The sequence below is a fragment of the Arabidopsis thaliana genome, chromosome 3, assembly GCF_000001735.4.
Source record: "Arabidopsis thaliana chromosome 3, partial sequence".
Classification (NCBI taxonomy): domain Eukaryota; kingdom Viridiplantae; phylum Streptophyta; class Magnoliopsida; order Brassicales; family Brassicaceae; genus Arabidopsis; species Arabidopsis thaliana.
The window spans coordinates 22,360,393-22,376,613 of NC_003074.8; the positions used below are offsets into that span (position 1 = coordinate 22,360,393).

General features: G+C 34.5%; 3 protein-coding genes and 4 long non-coding RNA genes across 10 annotated transcripts; 3 read left to right on the plus strand and 4 right to left on the minus strand.

Moving 5' to 3' along the window:
- Positions 1 to 1,038: 1,038 nt before the first annotated feature.
- On the minus strand, positions 1,039 to 2,187 carry AT3G60520 (zinc ion-binding protein). 2 transcript variants are annotated; one of them, NM_115916.4, is made up of 2 exons: positions 1,975 to 2,187; positions 1,039 to 1,647 (listed from the first exon to the last, which is right to left on the minus strand). In NM_115916.4, the coding sequence occupies exons 1-2, from the start codon at positions 2,073 to 2,075 to the stop codon at positions 1,359 to 1,361; spliced, it is 390 nt and encodes a 129-aa protein (NP_191611.1). In that variant the 5' UTR covers positions 2,076 to 2,187; the 3' UTR covers positions 1,039 to 1,358. The 2 variants fall into 2 exon arrangements, with proteins under 2 accessions (NP_191611.1, NP_001327390.1); NM_001340048.1 differs by lacking the exon at positions 1,975 to 2,187 and adding an exon at positions 1,864 to 1,967 and having other exon boundaries at positions 1,138 to 1,647.
- A 3,125-nt stretch (positions 2,188 to 5,312) lies between these two features.
- On the minus strand, positions 5,313 to 6,095 carry AT3G09415. Its single transcript, NR_141533.1, has one exon. It is a non-coding gene; the product is annotated as an other RNA (long non-coding RNA).
- Positions 6,096 to 6,363: 268 nt separating this feature from the next.
- On the plus strand, positions 6,364 to 6,584 carry AT3G09435. Its single transcript, NR_141535.1, has one exon. It is a non-coding gene; the product is annotated as an other RNA (long non-coding RNA).
- AT3G09425 lies at positions 6,364 to 6,616 on the minus strand. Its single transcript, NR_141534.1, has one exon. It is a non-coding gene; the product is annotated as an other RNA (long non-coding RNA).
- A 3,301-nt stretch (positions 6,617 to 9,917) lies between these two features.
- On the plus strand, positions 9,918 to 10,560 carry AT3G09445. Its single transcript, NR_141536.1, has 2 exons — positions 9,918 to 10,033; positions 10,457 to 10,560. It is a non-coding gene; the product is annotated as an other RNA (long non-coding RNA).
- A 2,060-nt stretch (positions 10,561 to 12,620) lies between these two features.
- GATA4 (GATA transcription factor 4) lies at positions 12,621 to 14,162 on the plus strand. The gene is made up of 2 exons (NM_115917.5): positions 12,621 to 13,165; positions 13,243 to 14,162. The coding sequence occupies exons 1-2, from the start codon at positions 12,956 to 12,958 to the stop codon at positions 13,753 to 13,755; spliced, it is 723 nt and encodes a 240-aa protein (NP_191612.1). The 5' UTR covers positions 12,621 to 12,955; the 3' UTR covers positions 13,756 to 14,162.
- A 309-nt stretch (positions 14,163 to 14,471) lies between these two features.
- Positions 14,472 to 15,524, minus strand: AT3G60540 (Preprotein translocase Sec, Sec61-beta subunit protein). Of its 3 annotated transcripts, none has more exons than NM_115918.3 (2): positions 15,433 to 15,517; positions 14,472 to 15,010 (listed from the first exon to the last, which is right to left on the minus strand). In NM_115918.3, the coding sequence occupies exon 2, from the start codon at positions 14,983 to 14,985 to the stop codon at positions 14,740 to 14,742; it is 246 nt and encodes an 81-aa protein (NP_191613.1). In that variant the 5' UTR covers positions 14,986 to 15,010; positions 15,433 to 15,517; the 3' UTR covers positions 14,472 to 14,739. The 3 variants fall into 3 exon arrangements, with proteins under 3 accessions (NP_191613.1, NP_001327136.1, NP_974467.1); NM_001340049.1 differs by lacking the exon at positions 15,433 to 15,517 and adding an exon at positions 15,311 to 15,430 and having other exon boundaries at positions 14,560 to 15,010; NM_202738.2 differs by having other exon boundaries at positions 14,571 to 15,524.
- Positions 15,525 to 16,221: the final 697 nt, after the last annotated feature.

The following is a 16,221-nucleotide window of genomic DNA, read 5'->3' on the forward strand; positions in this document are numbered from 1 at the left end:
GTGGAGACGTAGTGACGACCTCTCATCTTTTTTTTTGGTAAAGCAAGGACGATCTCTTTTAGCAAATAAAACCAAATGTTTTCATGTGATTATGGTGATGTATGCATTATTCTAAAAAGGATTAGAAATGATGCGGTTTGGTCACATGTTTTATCACTTTGTTTAAGCGAAAATAGTTTAGTGACAAAAGGAAATTAAAAAGAGAAAAGACATGGAACGAATTTGAGTGGCAGAGAAAGAAGGTGGCAGCTTTTAGTTTTTGTTATAGTATTATTTTTTATTTTGGGTCCAAAAGAGGAAACAAGACGAAGGACTAAAAATGTATTAATTTCTCCTGAAGAATCTCAGCAATATATGTGGATCGATGTTCGTGACACTGCTTTGCCTGTGACTCAATTCATATAATTTGTGATATTTTCATATTTGGGTCCTGCACACGGTGAGACCATGAACAGCTATAAATATGAATGAGGGTGCATCATTAGATATGTTTTTGGATCTGAGTCAAGTTATATGTAAAGCAATCGCCATGCGAATTTCTCATCGCGGTGGATTTAATCTACTACACTATATATACTGTATATGTGTAAGCCTTTTAGTGGTCAAATGTCTTTTTCAACAAAACTATTGATGACTACTCGACTAATCGTATACAACAACTACTTTGTTAGTATCTCAATATTTGTGTGACTATGACGACGAACATATCGCTTTGATGATTTGAAACTAAGTTTAGCTAGTAACGTTTGCATCAAAACAAAACCCTTATTTACTAGAGGGCCACATGGAATACCTAAAGCATTCAAAACATGTACTAATGTATGAGTCATGACACACATTTTACATGTATTTGCACGAATTCTTAATCCAATAAACACACTTCTTAAAACTAGCTAGGAATGACTCAATCATGTTAAAACTCAAATCTAATAATAGTGGCTCCATTGATTAACTTGTTTTTAAAAAACTAAAAAAAAAGTGTTTAAATGATTGTTAACTATATGTGTGGCTTTTGAATAGCGAGAGAATAGTGTCATCATATGCTGATCATGAAGGATAGCAACAACAAAACTCACACACAAAATTCATCGCTTATCTAGTAAAATCAATCACCCAACCCAAAAAAAAAGAGAGAGATTTCATTTGTTATAGATATACTTAATTAATTTATCTCAAACACTTACTAATCCATGAAATAACTCCGCAGGTATATTACATTGCTTCTCAAACCATAACAACAGCTATCATAGCCCTAGCTAGTTTTATATATCTTACAGACATGTGTCTTATTATCATCATCCCAGATCCTAATAAACTCTCTATGTCTCTCTTAACTTTTGGTTATTTCGAAAACATTACTAACACATAACATCCTTGAGAAGCTTGTACCTACGAGTGGCCGGTCTAGGAGAAGGCACGCCAGTTTTTCCCTTGTCGGCTGCTGGAGGAATACTACTACTAGTGGTTTGGTTAATCTCTTGCTGTTTGATTTGGTGATGAGGTGAAGAATATTCCGACCGGTACGATCTCTTAGACGATCCACCATTAACACCGTGTTTTGCTCCGGTTCGACTTTTTGCTTCACACTGACACCAATCACAGATCTTGATTGGATCAGCTTGCTCTTTGTAATAGCTACTACAGTACCTGTATCAAGATTATGATCATGGTCATGAATTGATGATGATAATCCATGTATATTTATCATGTATATGTATATATGGTAGTTGTTGAGACATTTCTTGTCTAGTTTGACAATATATACACACATATATGTATATGATATATGCATGCTTTTGATTTAATATGATGATGAATGATCATCAGCTACATAGATATAAAGCACGTGGCACAAGATCTCACCGTCTACTGCGATCTAAATCTGTATTATATGCTGTAAATATGCATGATGATGAGTAAATTACACACATAAGTACATGTGGTATAGAGATAAAGAAATATGTAAGAACATACGAGTGTTGAAAGCGATTAAGGCACTTGCTGCAGTGAAAGAGCTTGTCGAAGAATCCCACATCACCACACATGCAACACACTCTTCTTTCAAGATCCACCATTTTTGTTTCCTTAAATTAGCAGAAGACAGACGGAGAATATGAAGGAGAGGAAGAGTTGGAAGAGAATGAGAGAGAGAGAGAGATAAACAAAATAAAAAAGGGAAGAATTGATTCTATAAAGAAGGAGAAAAAAAGATATATAAATTGGTTATGGAAAACTTATTATATTCGCAAGTCGGTCCATAAATAATAATAATATTTAAAAAACCAAGAAATATGTTAAATAAATAATAAAAAAGTATAATAGCGTAATAAGGCAGGTAGAGACCGCAGGTTGCTTTGCAGTCGTTTTCAGTTGGAGCTTGGGAGGTGGAGAAACAAAGAACCTTAAATTATAAAAATCGACTATTTGTAAATGACTATTTTGCCCTTGTTTTTTTGTTTGGGATGTTACTTTCGTAGCTTTTTTCTGTCTTTTTTAGGAATTTGAGAAAGAGAGAAACTTGTGGGATGCATATCTTTGACTTTATCTCCGTTGAGAGCGTGATAGACACTCCCGTTTGGTTAGAAGGCTCATAATTTTACAAATAGCATTTTCTTCTAACTAATTATACAATTTTTAAATAAAAAATTTGTTGTATTTGGTGAAAGAAACTCTGATCTCTTCGTGAAAATAAACTGCTTCAAATGATTTGTATAATTATGGTTAAAACAAAAAGAATTGTTTAGTTAAAACTTGAAAACACGAGCATTTAGAAATCTAATGGTTTCAGACTTTCAGTCTCCTAATGAAAAAAACAAATTGTCTGAGTCCCCTAGATTGAGAATTTATTATGATCACTGTTTATTTGCACGATGATCTTGACACAATAACCTGTTTAGTTATTTACTTTAACATCCCAAAAATTATGTTTTATCCACTATGAAAGAAAGTTTCAAAATGTTTTTATTTCATGTTTATAAAGAGATCCACTTTTATGAATCCATCCATATCTAATCTACACCTATGCGCTTACACGATAATGAATTTAAAGTGAGACTAGTCAACTCATTCAACTTCTCGTGCGCCACATTAATTTCTTAAATAGACTTTTATCGAATCCTAAGTCTTTAGTTCGTTCCTTCGTTCGTTCGAATACTTTTTATATCATAGCCTATAGGTCTAGAAAATAAATGTGACTGATGAAACTTCTTAGCAAATATAGCATGGAAATTAATGTATTCACATGACCAATATCAAAGAAAAAATGGTCGCCCATGACCAAATAAAACTAATCATGTACGAATTACATCACGTACCATTTCCAGAACACTCTAATTGTATTAAATAAAATCTGTAGTGTATCTATGTGACATACTATTGTGCCACTAAAACCGTGTGCCATGAATTATATATGCCGTGAAAACTTACTTATTTAGGCGTGTATAAATGTGATTGGTTATGTATTTTTGGAGAACTAGATAAGATTAATCACACTGACTTATATATATATATATACACACGGTGGTATTTTAGTGTAAATCGACAAAGTGGAGCCCATTGTTTTTTTTTTTTCTTGGGTGTATATTTACATTGGGAAAAAATGTAAGTTTTATGGTAACACATATTTGTAGAAAAGAATAGCCAATTCGAGAATCATGCTATAATAATGCCAGTCAACTCTGACAACATTTCTTCCCAATATGTTTGCCAATTCACGCGACAAAACAAGAACACATCTAACGTGTTTGTACAAGAAGAAAATATCATAAACCTTTCAGACGTAGATTTTTTTCACTGGTTTTATTCATGTCTTAGTTTAGTTTACTTAGTTCATATCCAAAGAGATAGTAAATGTAATCTTACTAACAAGAACTTAGTTCATATCCAAAGAGATAGTAAATGTAATCTTACTAGCTAGTTAAAGTTAATGATCTAGTCTATCTAATTTAAAAAACGAAATGTACGGATATGTAGCAAGAATTCATTTATTCAAAAACGAACGATCGATGTTCATTTCATGAAATTGTCATGACATTTTAAAAGAGGATACACGACTCAGAAGAAAACATATACTATATACTATCTTCATTCTTTTAATAGAGCCAGCGAAATGAGTCACTTTCAACTGTTCAATTATATACAACAGTAATTTTGGTGAATATTGAATTGTAAAGTGTATGTATACACAACACATGTATCGTATGTAGTATTGCAGATGTAGATGAAGATATATATACATTGAATAATAAAGGGAAAGTAGGGAAAATTCATAAACCTTCGTAAGAGGCTATGTATGTGAATGTGAGAGGCAGGCCATATATGTGGATAATTTAGAAAATGGACACAAGAGAAGAGACTCTGTTCCATGCATCGTAATATCTTCCATGCGTTCCTGTTATTACCTTTAAGGGGACCATTTCTCTGAACACCTTTTCTGTCCATTAATCTACACCTTACACGTGTCTGAATCGAAATATCTCAGCTTTAGCGTTGTGTTAACGGCAAGTTCACTAGAAGTCACAGCGCGTGTGACCTACTCTCACTATAAGAAGATAGACTATTTCCGACGGACGAAATCGTCGGAATAACATTGGAAACAAACGTATTCGACGAATTTTCGACGATATTGATTGGTCGATTCTATCTCGTCGGAAATCTGAATGTCGTCGCAAACGTGTTACAAATTCTCGACGGGTTTCCGACGAGGTATTTTCCAACAATTTCTCTACGCTTTTCTGACGATAACATTGGTTGCGAAACCGGTTGGAAACTAGTCGAAAATGATCGTCGGATCCTCGTCGAAAATAGTTTCCGACTATTTTCTAACGAATATTGTTGTCAAGCATTGCATCAAAACGTTGTTGAAAATCGGTCGGTATCTTCTTCGACGGTTTCCCGATGACGTTATTCCCGATGGATTCCCGACGAAGTATTTCCGACGGGATACACTTAAAATTTTTCATATTTTCAATTAGTATGACGATAAAAGGTGATTTAAAATCCAGAAGTTGTAAAAGGTAAAAATAGCTAGTAAACTAAAACTGTTGATTGAACTTTTGATTAAAATATGAGTAATATAACAAAAAATTAATCATGTTGAAGAAATACATGTTTTTTATTCTTCTAAAAAAAAGTCACACAACTTGTTACAATTTTTAAAATAATAAACTTCAAGTTACTTTTTTTGCAATATCTAATGCAACATATAATTCACATTTAGTGATAACCGTATAGAACGTTTGTTCCTCATTCTAAATTGAAGATTTCGTTGAACCAAGTTCCAACCAGCAGCTTCTCTGCCCAACATCGTTCATCTCTATTCTGCCACCAAATAAGAGAAATCTCAATTGTTAACCAAATGTACCAAGCCTTTGACCAAAAAAAAAAAACCAAGTGTATCAAGCTTAGTTGTTAAAGAAGTATATGAATTACACTTTTAAAGTAAAGCTACAGATTGAAGAAGTTGTTACCTCGAAGAAGAAAAAATAAAGAATTATTTAGGCACTTATGCTAAATGGCATATGCTAAATGCCAATGTCTCTTCTTAGATGTTGTATACATAGCGAACTCCAATAGTGATTGAATGAGTTTTTGGATTTGAGAAAGAGAGTCAGCACAAGTGAGAAGAAGATAGTGAGTTCGTCAAGGGAGAGAAAAAGCAATTTCGAGTCTTTTAAAGATGCAGATGAAGCAGTTAGATGAAAATCGTGGAGTAGAAACGGTGAAGATAGGAGATCGTGGAGAAGAACAAATATTCTGGTGTCAAATGATGTGGCAAAATATGATTTGTTATTTTACCTTTGAATTTTTTTCATCTTCGTTAATTTCCTTACTTTTCTGATAAACTTGCCATATGTCAAAATTTGATTGCACATTTTTGTATAACGATCTCAAATTTCTTTTACAGATTTTATGTTAATTATTTAAATTAGAAAAAATCTATGTGGCAAATTTTGATTGGTCACATGATTTGTGAATCAAATTTGTGAATGATGGTAGAAGAATATAAAGATGAGAATTATCAATGTTACCAATTATCAATGGTAGAAGAATATAAAGATGAGAATCAAATCAGTGACGGATTTCCGACGGACTTTTGAATATATATATATTTTTTTTAAAACTAAACGCACGGCTATTTGACCGGGCAACTATTTAACCGGCGGCTACTTGATCGAGTGTATTTTGTTGGAATTCCGTCGGAAAAGTGCAGCATATTCTGACGAATATTCGAGGGGTCAAAACGGATATATTTTGGTCGGAAAATTGTCGAAATATTTGGTCGGATTTAATTTGGTCGGAATTTCGTTGGAAATAACTGAAGAATTTTCAATCATTTAGAATTCGTCGAAAAATTTCGACAATATTTTGACGGGAAACATGTCGTCAGAAATCCGTCAAAATATCATTACAAAACCGTCGAAAATTTCCGACCGTTTATTTACCGTCGAAAAAGTTGTCGAAAAAGACTTTGTTCTCTTGTAGTGTCTCTTCGTGGCTCGAATCGGCGATGAAATGGGTCCGGCCAAATAGTAGCGACCGTTCACCCGATTCTTTGTGGGAGTGGGACTCACATCCACCTGTCACCATCTCCCTCAGTAAGCAATTGACACCATCAATTCTTCTGTCTTCGATAGATATTCGAGGAAAAAATCTCAGAAAAATCTAAAATTGATTAATCAACCTTAACGTACAAAAAAATTGATTTGATTAATCATAAATTAACCTGCAGAGTATTATTGGGTTGTCCCGTAATAAAAGTTGATTCAGTAAAAAGTTGTATTTTAGCAAAAACAAAGAAAAATTCGTGAATGATGTTATGGAGTATCAATGTATGCGTTATGAACATGGACTGTTACTTTTATTTGATGTACGATCGAATATACGGCGTTGTCATCTGTTACATACTGTACTTACGTCCATAATGGATAGATCTTTTCTAAATGGGCTTATGATTTAGATATGACGGCCCAATTCAAAATTTTGGCTTTGCCGGATATTTCCAACGCACATCAACTCACCATTCCAAAAGGCTACTAGCTTATACGACGCCGTTTGTGTTTTCTGTACATCTTATGTCCGACACATGTTCTGTGCTTAACAATGTCCCCCAAGTGGTCGTCGTTGTCGCATTCAATGGAGGTTGGGCCCCACGGCCCATAATTATATTCACAATACAAACAGAAGCCCATTTCACATCACCTTCTCGCTATCTTGTTGTCTTCAAAACTGTTGAACTTGACGTGGAAACAAACGAAACCGAAAAAGCTTGCGTGGCTAAATCATTGACGTGTACTTTTAGTACTTCACTGGGGCAAGTCTTCCGCTGCAGATTCCAAATATTCAATGAAATACATTCGTTCTAACTGGTTTTACTACTAAATTCTATGCTTTGAAATAAATCTAGTTTACACCACAATGGTTTTATTTCACGGACGTCAATAAAAGTCGTGGAATCAATCTTTTATTTTGTGTTTACTACAACATAATCAGATTTTTTGTTTCGTTTTGTTCTGGAACGGTTCTAAGCAAAGAATACATAATCAGATTCTTATTACTCCGATGAATTCAAAAAGTAATATGTAGCCATTTATGTTATAGCACAGGAACGAAATAGATTATTGAAAAAAAAAAATAGATTACTGAAATGATTCAAATATATAACAATTACAACAGACTGATCCATTTAATCTATTCATATTACAGTATCACAACTTCACTGTCATGTTGCAGCATACGTTTTTAACAAGTACTGTTGTTTTATTTTTTGACAATCAATAAGTACTGTTGTTTAAAATTGTTATCTTTTGCATTACTGATTAGCTCTTATATTGATCGGATTCGGCTCATATCTCTAGGTAATGTTTTTTTTTGCTTTTTAAAAACCACTAACTATATACTGTCGTCGGTTAAAATTCTGCATAAGACGTATAAAATGGCATAGAAAACGAAAATTAACCACAAAACATGAATATCTCAATAGTCAATACACAACTCAATTCACATTATTAAAAAAAAAAAAAAGGGGGAGACAAGAAGGACAGAGGATGAGCATAAGGTCATCATTTTTGCATGTTATTCGTCAGAAGGATAACATTATCTCAATTAGATTAATATTTATTTACTTAATTAAGAGGTGATTAAGTGGTGAATAAAGTACATACTCTAGCTAGTGAGTTAACAAACATATTATTAAAACATAAATTTGTCATTATGGGCACATGAGGTCGCACGTGTTTGCTTTGGGATCACCGCCGTCACGTGATTCAAGAAAGCCGAACTAGGAATTTGTTGGAGTGAAGCACGATGATAATATTCGTAGGTACGTATATCATCAAAATGAATGAATAATTAGAATCAGAGATTCTTCTTATCTCAGAGGACGAATAAAAGTAAGTGGAACCACTACCACTACGAAATCGAAAAAGAGAGACGCTTGGGGTGAAGATAATCGCACCGTACGTAGATGTACTTACTATGTATGATACATACGATACGAATATTATCATCGTGCTTCATCACTTCAACAAATGTTTTCTCGCAGAAGAGACTGAACCATGACAGGCTGGGTCCACTAAGCATTGTCACATTCTCCCTACACTCGTTTTTCTCGCTCGTCTTTCTTGTTTTCAATATTTCACATAATTTAGATATTTTTGAATTAAGTTTGAATTTCTTTTTCATAAATCATATCTCTTCATTAAAGAGAAATCTATTTTTTTATGATTAGTTTCTTTACAATTGTGTTTCTTTGTGGTCAGCTAGGAATTCTGTTTGGTCAACTTATTGGCTGGATACTTACCGACTTACATAATTGCCTACTGGTTCTTTTAGAGACGTTTGAATAAAACAATACGATAAAATAGAGTTGCCTAGTGGTTAAGTGTGTATGCAATTGTGAGACACCCATAATTCAAAACTTCAAATTCATGGCAACAGAATAAGTAAGCTCGGACAGAAATGACAACAAATACTATACAAAATTTACGATGTAACTTTTTCCTACTACTTGTGATTAACTTTTAAAAGTTTTGCAAATAAAGGACACCAAAAAAAATGTTTTACAACGAAAAAATAATCATATATGGGTCTACGAAAGTGAACCTTCTGAATGAGACAGAAGTTGCCAGCTGGAAAAACTTTTGTCGGTAGTAAACTAAAAATTAAATTGAATAAAAATAATTTATCTCCGTAGCTTTTCCTCTAGTTTCGTGCCATCTTGGTTTAGAAGTTAATGTCCACTGCAGTCGGACTCTCAAGTATGAGTCATATAGTAAACGAATAAACGATATTCAGAAATGTTGCGACTATTATAGGAAAATATATCACGTCATCTTACGATTACGATTACATTTGTTTGTAGTAACTAAAAACCTAGTATATATAAAATCTTTCAAAGCCAATTCTCGCTTTTTTGTTTTTGTTTTTCTATTACCTTCTTCATGGCTTCGTCTTCTTTTTTTTCTTTTCTTTTTCCACAACTTCGTCTTCTTTTATCTTGTACTTTAACTACAACAAATCTTCTTTATCTTCGAGGAACGTGAAGATGAGAACGGTCCCCACATGCAGCCACGTGGATTTACCGATTAGTCTGTATTTTTCTCTTGTAATACTTTTACGTAGATATTATAAAAATATTTTCAGCTTCAGAACTTTTATGGATAGGCCAATAATTATTATTGTCGGCTTCGTATCATAAATCACTAATTTATAAGCCAAACAAAACTCTACTATAGAAAGAACGTTCATAGGACTATCATAAGAAGAAGTGGATTTGTTGCTTTTGGACTAGCATCATTCTTAAGGTTTATGTTAGCTTGCTAATGTTCTTAGATTTGGATTTCGAGCTTTCTTGATATCGGCTTGAACTTTATGCTTTGTATTTTTAGTGTATCTTGATTCCATTTTAGTTTCCGGAGAATTCACTGTTTCTTCCGGCTTAAGCCAAACAAAACTCTACTATAGAAAGAACGTTCATAGGACTATCATAAGAAGAAGTGGATTTGTTGCTTTTGGACTAGCATCATTCTTAAGGTTTATGTTAGCTTGCTAATGTTCTTAGATTTGGATTTCGAGCTTTCTTGATATCGGCTTGAACTTTATGCTTTGTATTTTTAGTGTATCTTGATTCCATTTTAGTTTCCGGAGAATTCACTGTTTCTTCCGGCTTATGACTTTGGGGACTTTTAGTTGTCCGCTGACTTAGTTTCCTTCTTTTGGGCGTTTGGTTTCTTGTAAGGTTCCATCTCAAGTTCTAATAAAATTTCTAGTGACAAAAAAAAGAAAAAAGAAAGAACGTTTGTGGAACAGACCAAACACTTCAACACGTTGCGCCACGCTATTCTGCGAACCTTCAATCAGTTTATATACAATTTTGTTATTTTATGAATTATGATGATATATGTGACTTAATGTATTATTTTGTATTAAATTTTAACAAATTCATGTATTGCAGTTGTAAAAGAGAAAAGAAAAAGGAGTCACTGTTCTCACATCAAAGCCCTGCAGAGATATTTCTGTGTACTCTTTAAAACTGATGCCTCCATCCAAAGTACAATATTGGAATATGTTTTTACTGCATATACACGCAATGTATTTACCTAAATTCTAATTCAATTGTACCTTGTAATTAGATGGTTAAGACATAAGAAATCAGATACATCTGCCCGAATTAGAGCCTTATGATGATTGGCGGTGCCACATAAAAATTGAACACAAGATAGTGATGCATATGAATGTTTATATTTTAGCCGAATATGAACACAATGTTCGCAACAATTGGTTCCCCATTCTTTATATCATATGCATGTGCCGTGCGTGTTTGTACATATATGAGTAGTTTCTGTATAGTTGAAAAACTGAATAAATTAATGAAGGAGCAATGCATGAAAGAGACATAAGAAGATAAATGATAGGGAAAAAATATGTATATATAAACCTAAAAAGAGGGCCATAGGAATTTATAGAACCAAAGTGCAATGCACTTCGGATCGTCGGTCGACTCATCTCCTTCATTGTCTCCATCCATTTTCCCATTCCCCACTACATTTTTATAGTTATCTCTTCAATGTTTAAAATAATATGTCAAAACAACTCTTTATCAAAACTAAATTTTCGTTACTTCTGGTAGTAAGGATATTTCTAAACGTTATCACATTAGTTATTAATCAAACCTGTGAAAGACATGCTAGGTTACTGAAGAATGATATTAGATACTTGTGTACACTCTATTCTACAACGATCGAAGCTAGTCCCACTTCTGTGTCTCTTTCTTTTTCTGTAAGTGTGATTGCAAAATGCGAAATATTCATGTAAGCACAAGAAACAAGATAGTTATACATTCGCATCACTTTGTATTAATAAATTGTTGAGCCAATTTTGTTCTCTATTTCCTTGTTTTGGTCATGTTGAAATTCAACTCTATGATTGATTACACATTCCGGAGAATATTATTTTATTTTCTTTGAACAAGAAAACATAAAAAAAAAAAAAAACTCAACGGGATACTAAATGATCCAACTCACAAATTTCAACAAAATTAAGAAAAAAAATCGGAAAACCTTTTTAGGAGATGGCAGAAGAATTTAATTAACAAAAGGGAGAGAGGCTTATTGAAAAAAATAAAATTAGTAACCTTGCATTTATTTAATTTCCCCTTCATTACTTGTTTAAATTAATAAAACTATAGACTATGATCTATAATGAGTTTATTGCAAATAAGGCATTTGTCTTAGATATATATTTTATTTTAGGCACTTTTGAAATGATCTTTAGATTTAGGCACTTCTTTCCTGGGGAAAGTCGTTTTTACCCTTACAGAGAGATGATGTTGTTCTTTCTTTGTTGATGAACTTTTACGTTTTACACTAGAAATCAAAAATACTTGCGACCAACACCAACAACTTTGGAGTCATTGATTACAGAGTGATGTCAGCGACGATTGGAAATTCAGACGACTAACAATCGGTCCTCATGAGATGTGAATGCGATCTAGATTTTTAACATCCCACATTTTGAGATCTGGAAAAAAAAAACAAGAAACAAAAAAGTCCCACGATTTAGTATTACGATTTGCACGTTTTTTTGTTCAGTGATTTTTGTGCAGGTTAAGGAATTCAAGAAGTGATTGATACTTTGTTGATTGCTCAATTGATGTTCATAATCATGTCTACAAGTACATTGATTTTTGTTCATGTTAATGGTGTTTGATGATAATGAGGATGGTTGTAGTGTTGTGTTATTGTGTGTATGTAAGAATTGCATACTCTATATTTGACGGTTTGGGTTTACAAGTCTAATTCTAGGGTATAGCGTTTACCATTGACGCCGTTCGTTACCCCTCGTTGTCAAAGCCGTGAACCACCACCAAATCTTTGTGCTATCGTCAAAGCTTCATGCCTACCGTCGAAGCTGCAAGTCCACTATCTAAGCCATATATCTTTGGATGTCAAAAGAAACTTAAAATTGAATCAGAGATGGGGATACAATTTTTAGAAGATAAACACATTCTTTTCACCTCATTCTCAACTCCAGTTCATAGTTTAAGGGCAAAAATGTCCGTAACAATAAAAATTGAAGTATTATATGCTTTTACTGTTTAGAGTGTCTGTTTTGAAAGAAATGTTTTCAAAATGCTTGTTTAGAATATAAGCTCGATCTATAATATATGCGTTTTTAAAAAAAGACTAGTATATGCATTATGTAATTCATGGTTAATTAATCCTCTGGTAAGTAAATTAAATAGCACATGCATGTTCAAAGAAAAATGTAGACAAATATATTAAAGTGGATAAATAAATAGAAAAAAAGGGAGTGGTCAGGTCAGTCTCGGTGCATGCTAACTCTATGCACGTTCTCATCTTCGTCTCTTTCCTCACTTACACTAATTCTCTCTCTCTATATTAAACCTCTGAACCAGTGACCACATACATACTCAGTAAGCGAGTCCGAGTCAACAATGGACGTCTACGGCATGTCTTCACCGGACTTGCTTCGTATCGACGACCTTCTCGATTTCTCCAACGACGAAATCTTCTCTTCCTCTTCCACCGTCACTTCCTCCGCCGCTTCCTCCGCCGCTTCTTCCGAAAACCCTTTCAGCTTTCCTTCTTCCACCTACACTTCTCCTACTCTCCTCACCGACTTCACTCACGATCTCTGCGTTCCCGTACGTTTTCAAATTTCAATTTACCCTAATTTTGATTTTGATTTTGAATTTCTAAGTTCTGATTTTGAGTTTTGCAGAGTGACGACGCAGCTCATCTCGAATGGTTATCGCGATTCGTTGACGATTCATTCTCCGATTTCCCAGCAAATCCTTTAACCATGACCGTTAGACCCGAGATTTCATTCACCGGAAAACCTAGAAGTCGCCGATCAAGAGCACCAGCACCTTCCGTAGCTGGAACTTGGGCTCCGATGTCTGAATCAGAGCTTTGTCACTCCGTCGCTAAACCTAAACCGAAGAAAGTCTACAACGCTGAATCGGTTACGGCGGATGGAGCGAGGCGGTGCACGCACTGTGCCTCGGAGAAAACGCCACAGTGGAGAACTGGACCGCTTGGACCTAAAACACTTTGTAACGCTTGTGGAGTTCGTTACAAATCAGGGAGGCTTGTACCGGAATACAGACCGGCGTCGAGTCCGACGTTTGTATTGACTCAGCATTCGAACTCTCATCGGAAAGTTATGGAGCTCCGGCGACAGAAGGAACAACAAGAATCTTGCGTTCGAATTCCGCCGTTTCAGCCGCAGTAAATTTGGGGGTTTTCTTTTCAAGGGTTTTTGTGATTTGGTGACGTGTCGTAATCTTAACGGTGATGATCACGTGACCGACGGGAGGGGTTAAGGACTTAATTATCAGTATTAGTTTAAAGTTTGCAAATCTCTGCTAATTAATTTGTTGGTAATTTCTATTGATTTTTTTCTTGCTTTTGTTTATTGGTCTCACGGCTCTCCTTAAAGTTATATCATTAAATGATTTCATTGGCGGCATTTAATTTTCCTCTTTTCAGATATAAAAGCTTCTCAACCACCATGGACTCTGCTTTTTGTGACTTATGATGTTATATCACACATGACAATGCTGGTTAATCTTCATACATACATCATACATGTTACATGCTTGAGAATTTGAGTTTTTGGCATTTCACGAGGCAATTCAGTTTACTACTTTCTTAAAAAATAGTAACCTAAGCCATACCAAACCTAACTCTCTCTGGTTTAGGCTATTCAAATCTAACAATTTTTCGCTTTATTCCATCTGAACCAAAAATTACCAATACTCTTATACAAAGTGCTTAAACCTCTTATAAATAAACTAAACTGGTTAGGCGGTAACACCGAAACAGAACAAACAAATGATCTGAAAATTGAACCATAATGTGGTGTATAGTGTCACCGTTATTCAAATCCAGAACCCCGACAGACCGAATCCTAATAGAAACCAAAGCAAGGTCTTAACATTAAGATATCGAACCAGAAATACCATACAAAACTAATCTAATTTGGTTAATTTTCCGCTTAAACTATCAACTAAACCAAGCCAAGAAAAAAGAGGATCAAATATATGTATAAAGAAAGACAAAAATTCAAATATCAAGAAACTGCAAAAATGTTGAGGTCAATTGAGACTACTCAAGAAAACAACAACAAAACTCAAAACATGAATGAAACTACTATACTGACAAAATTCTAAACAGTGAAAAAGGGTACGATGACATTGCTCTGTATGTATCGTCTTCATTTGCTCTTGACAAAATAGAGCTTACCCATGACATGAAGAACAGCTACAAAAGCAATGAAACCAATGCTCATGATAAGAACAACATTTGGAGATATCTTGAGACCAGGCGCGTCGTCTGTGTAGAACTGAAGCATTGTTCCAGCTCCACCACCGGCGCTGCTGCTGCCACCAGCAGGCTTCCTCCTCCTCATGCTTGCAGTTGCAGCTGCACTTCCTCTCTGTGGAGCTCCACCACCAACCATTTTTGCTTCACTTCTTGTTTTTCAACTAAGTCAATAACAACACAAACTTAAGAAAGAATGAAGTAGAATCTCAAATGTTTATAAAACCATAGAGATCAAAGATGAAATCTATGAACAATTTGGCTTAATAACAGTGTAATAATTCTTGATAATCTGATCCATATTGTCCAAAAATCAAGATTCATCATCACAACCGAAAAAAGAAGCAACATTGGGCATGCAGATCAATAAAGCGTGTCATAATCGGACAAGTCCAAATGTTACGCTAGCGAAATCAACATCTAGAATTCTAGATCAGACAAATATATGCGAGCATGTTACAAACCCTATGCATCCGATATTCATTACATCTGTAGAATCTTCGATCGCAAAACAATCAAACATTGCGAGATCAGATGAATCATAATTGTCTCTTAGATTCACGAGATTCGAGTAAAAGAATTTCACCTGATTCGGCTTCAATTTCTGATTAAGAAGAATTCGTCAATGAACGTAAATCGCAGACTTGTCGACTATTTTTGTTTATGAATTGAATTTTTTCGTTTGTTCTGAGGCTTCGTTCGCGTGACGACCAATAATATAACGCCACGTGGTTCGTTACATGTAAGACATCCAATTTTATATTGACACGTGGAAGACAATCCGTATGTAATGTGAACATCTTTATAGTCCGCGTCTTTGCGACGTTGCCTTTGGTTTTAAAATTCGTTCCTAGAAATTTCTTCAAACTAATTGAGATTAGAGACAACTTGTTATAAACACCTTCAAGCATAGGCCCAAAGCCATTTTCTCTTTTCCTATTTATTGGGCTGGGGCCGTTATTTGAGCATCAGTATGATGATCCTACGACTACGAGAAGGATGAAAACTCTCAACAACACTAATTATCAGGATAGCTGAATCTCTACGGCTAGATGAATTTTGGAAATTGGAAAAGGTATCAAGCCACACATTCTTGACTACCATTCGACAACACGAGTGCATCACCGACGGCTCAGAACTCAAAGGAAAAAGGACCACTATTTTGTTATTACACTTCAAGTTTCAGATAAATGGGCTTATATCTGAATTATGGCCCATAAAATACGGGCTGCTCTGAATAATGGCCCATTATCCGCACTTCCTTTTTCTGGTTACTCTGCAAGGAATGGGGAATACAATTAGTTAGATACGTTAATTCTTATTTCAATTTAAGAAAATTAATCAAATACGGTTTGCTCTGAATTATTGCCGACGA

Bases quoted from the DNA above. Each gene is read 5' to 3' on its own strand.
- AT3G60520 (NM_115916.4), bottom strand. From the start codon at position 2,075: ATGGTGGATCTTGAAAGAAGAGTGTGTTGCATGTGTGGTGATGTGGGA. The intron at 1,648-1,974 runs GTATGTTCTTAC...ATCTTGATACAG, and splicing joins CTTAATCGCTTTCAACACTC to GTACTGTAGTAGCTATTACA.
- GATA4 (NM_115917.5), top strand. From the start codon at position 12,956: ATGGACGTCTACGGCATGTCTTCACCGGACTTGCTTCGTATCGACGAC. The intron at 13,166-13,242 runs GTACGTTTTCAA...TGAGTTTTGCAG, and splicing joins CTCACGATCTCTGCGTTCCC to AGTGACGACGCAGCTCATCT.
- AT3G60540 (NM_115918.3), bottom strand. From the start codon at position 14,985: ATGGTTGGTGGTGGAGCTCCACAGAGAGGAAGTGCAGCTGCAACTGCA.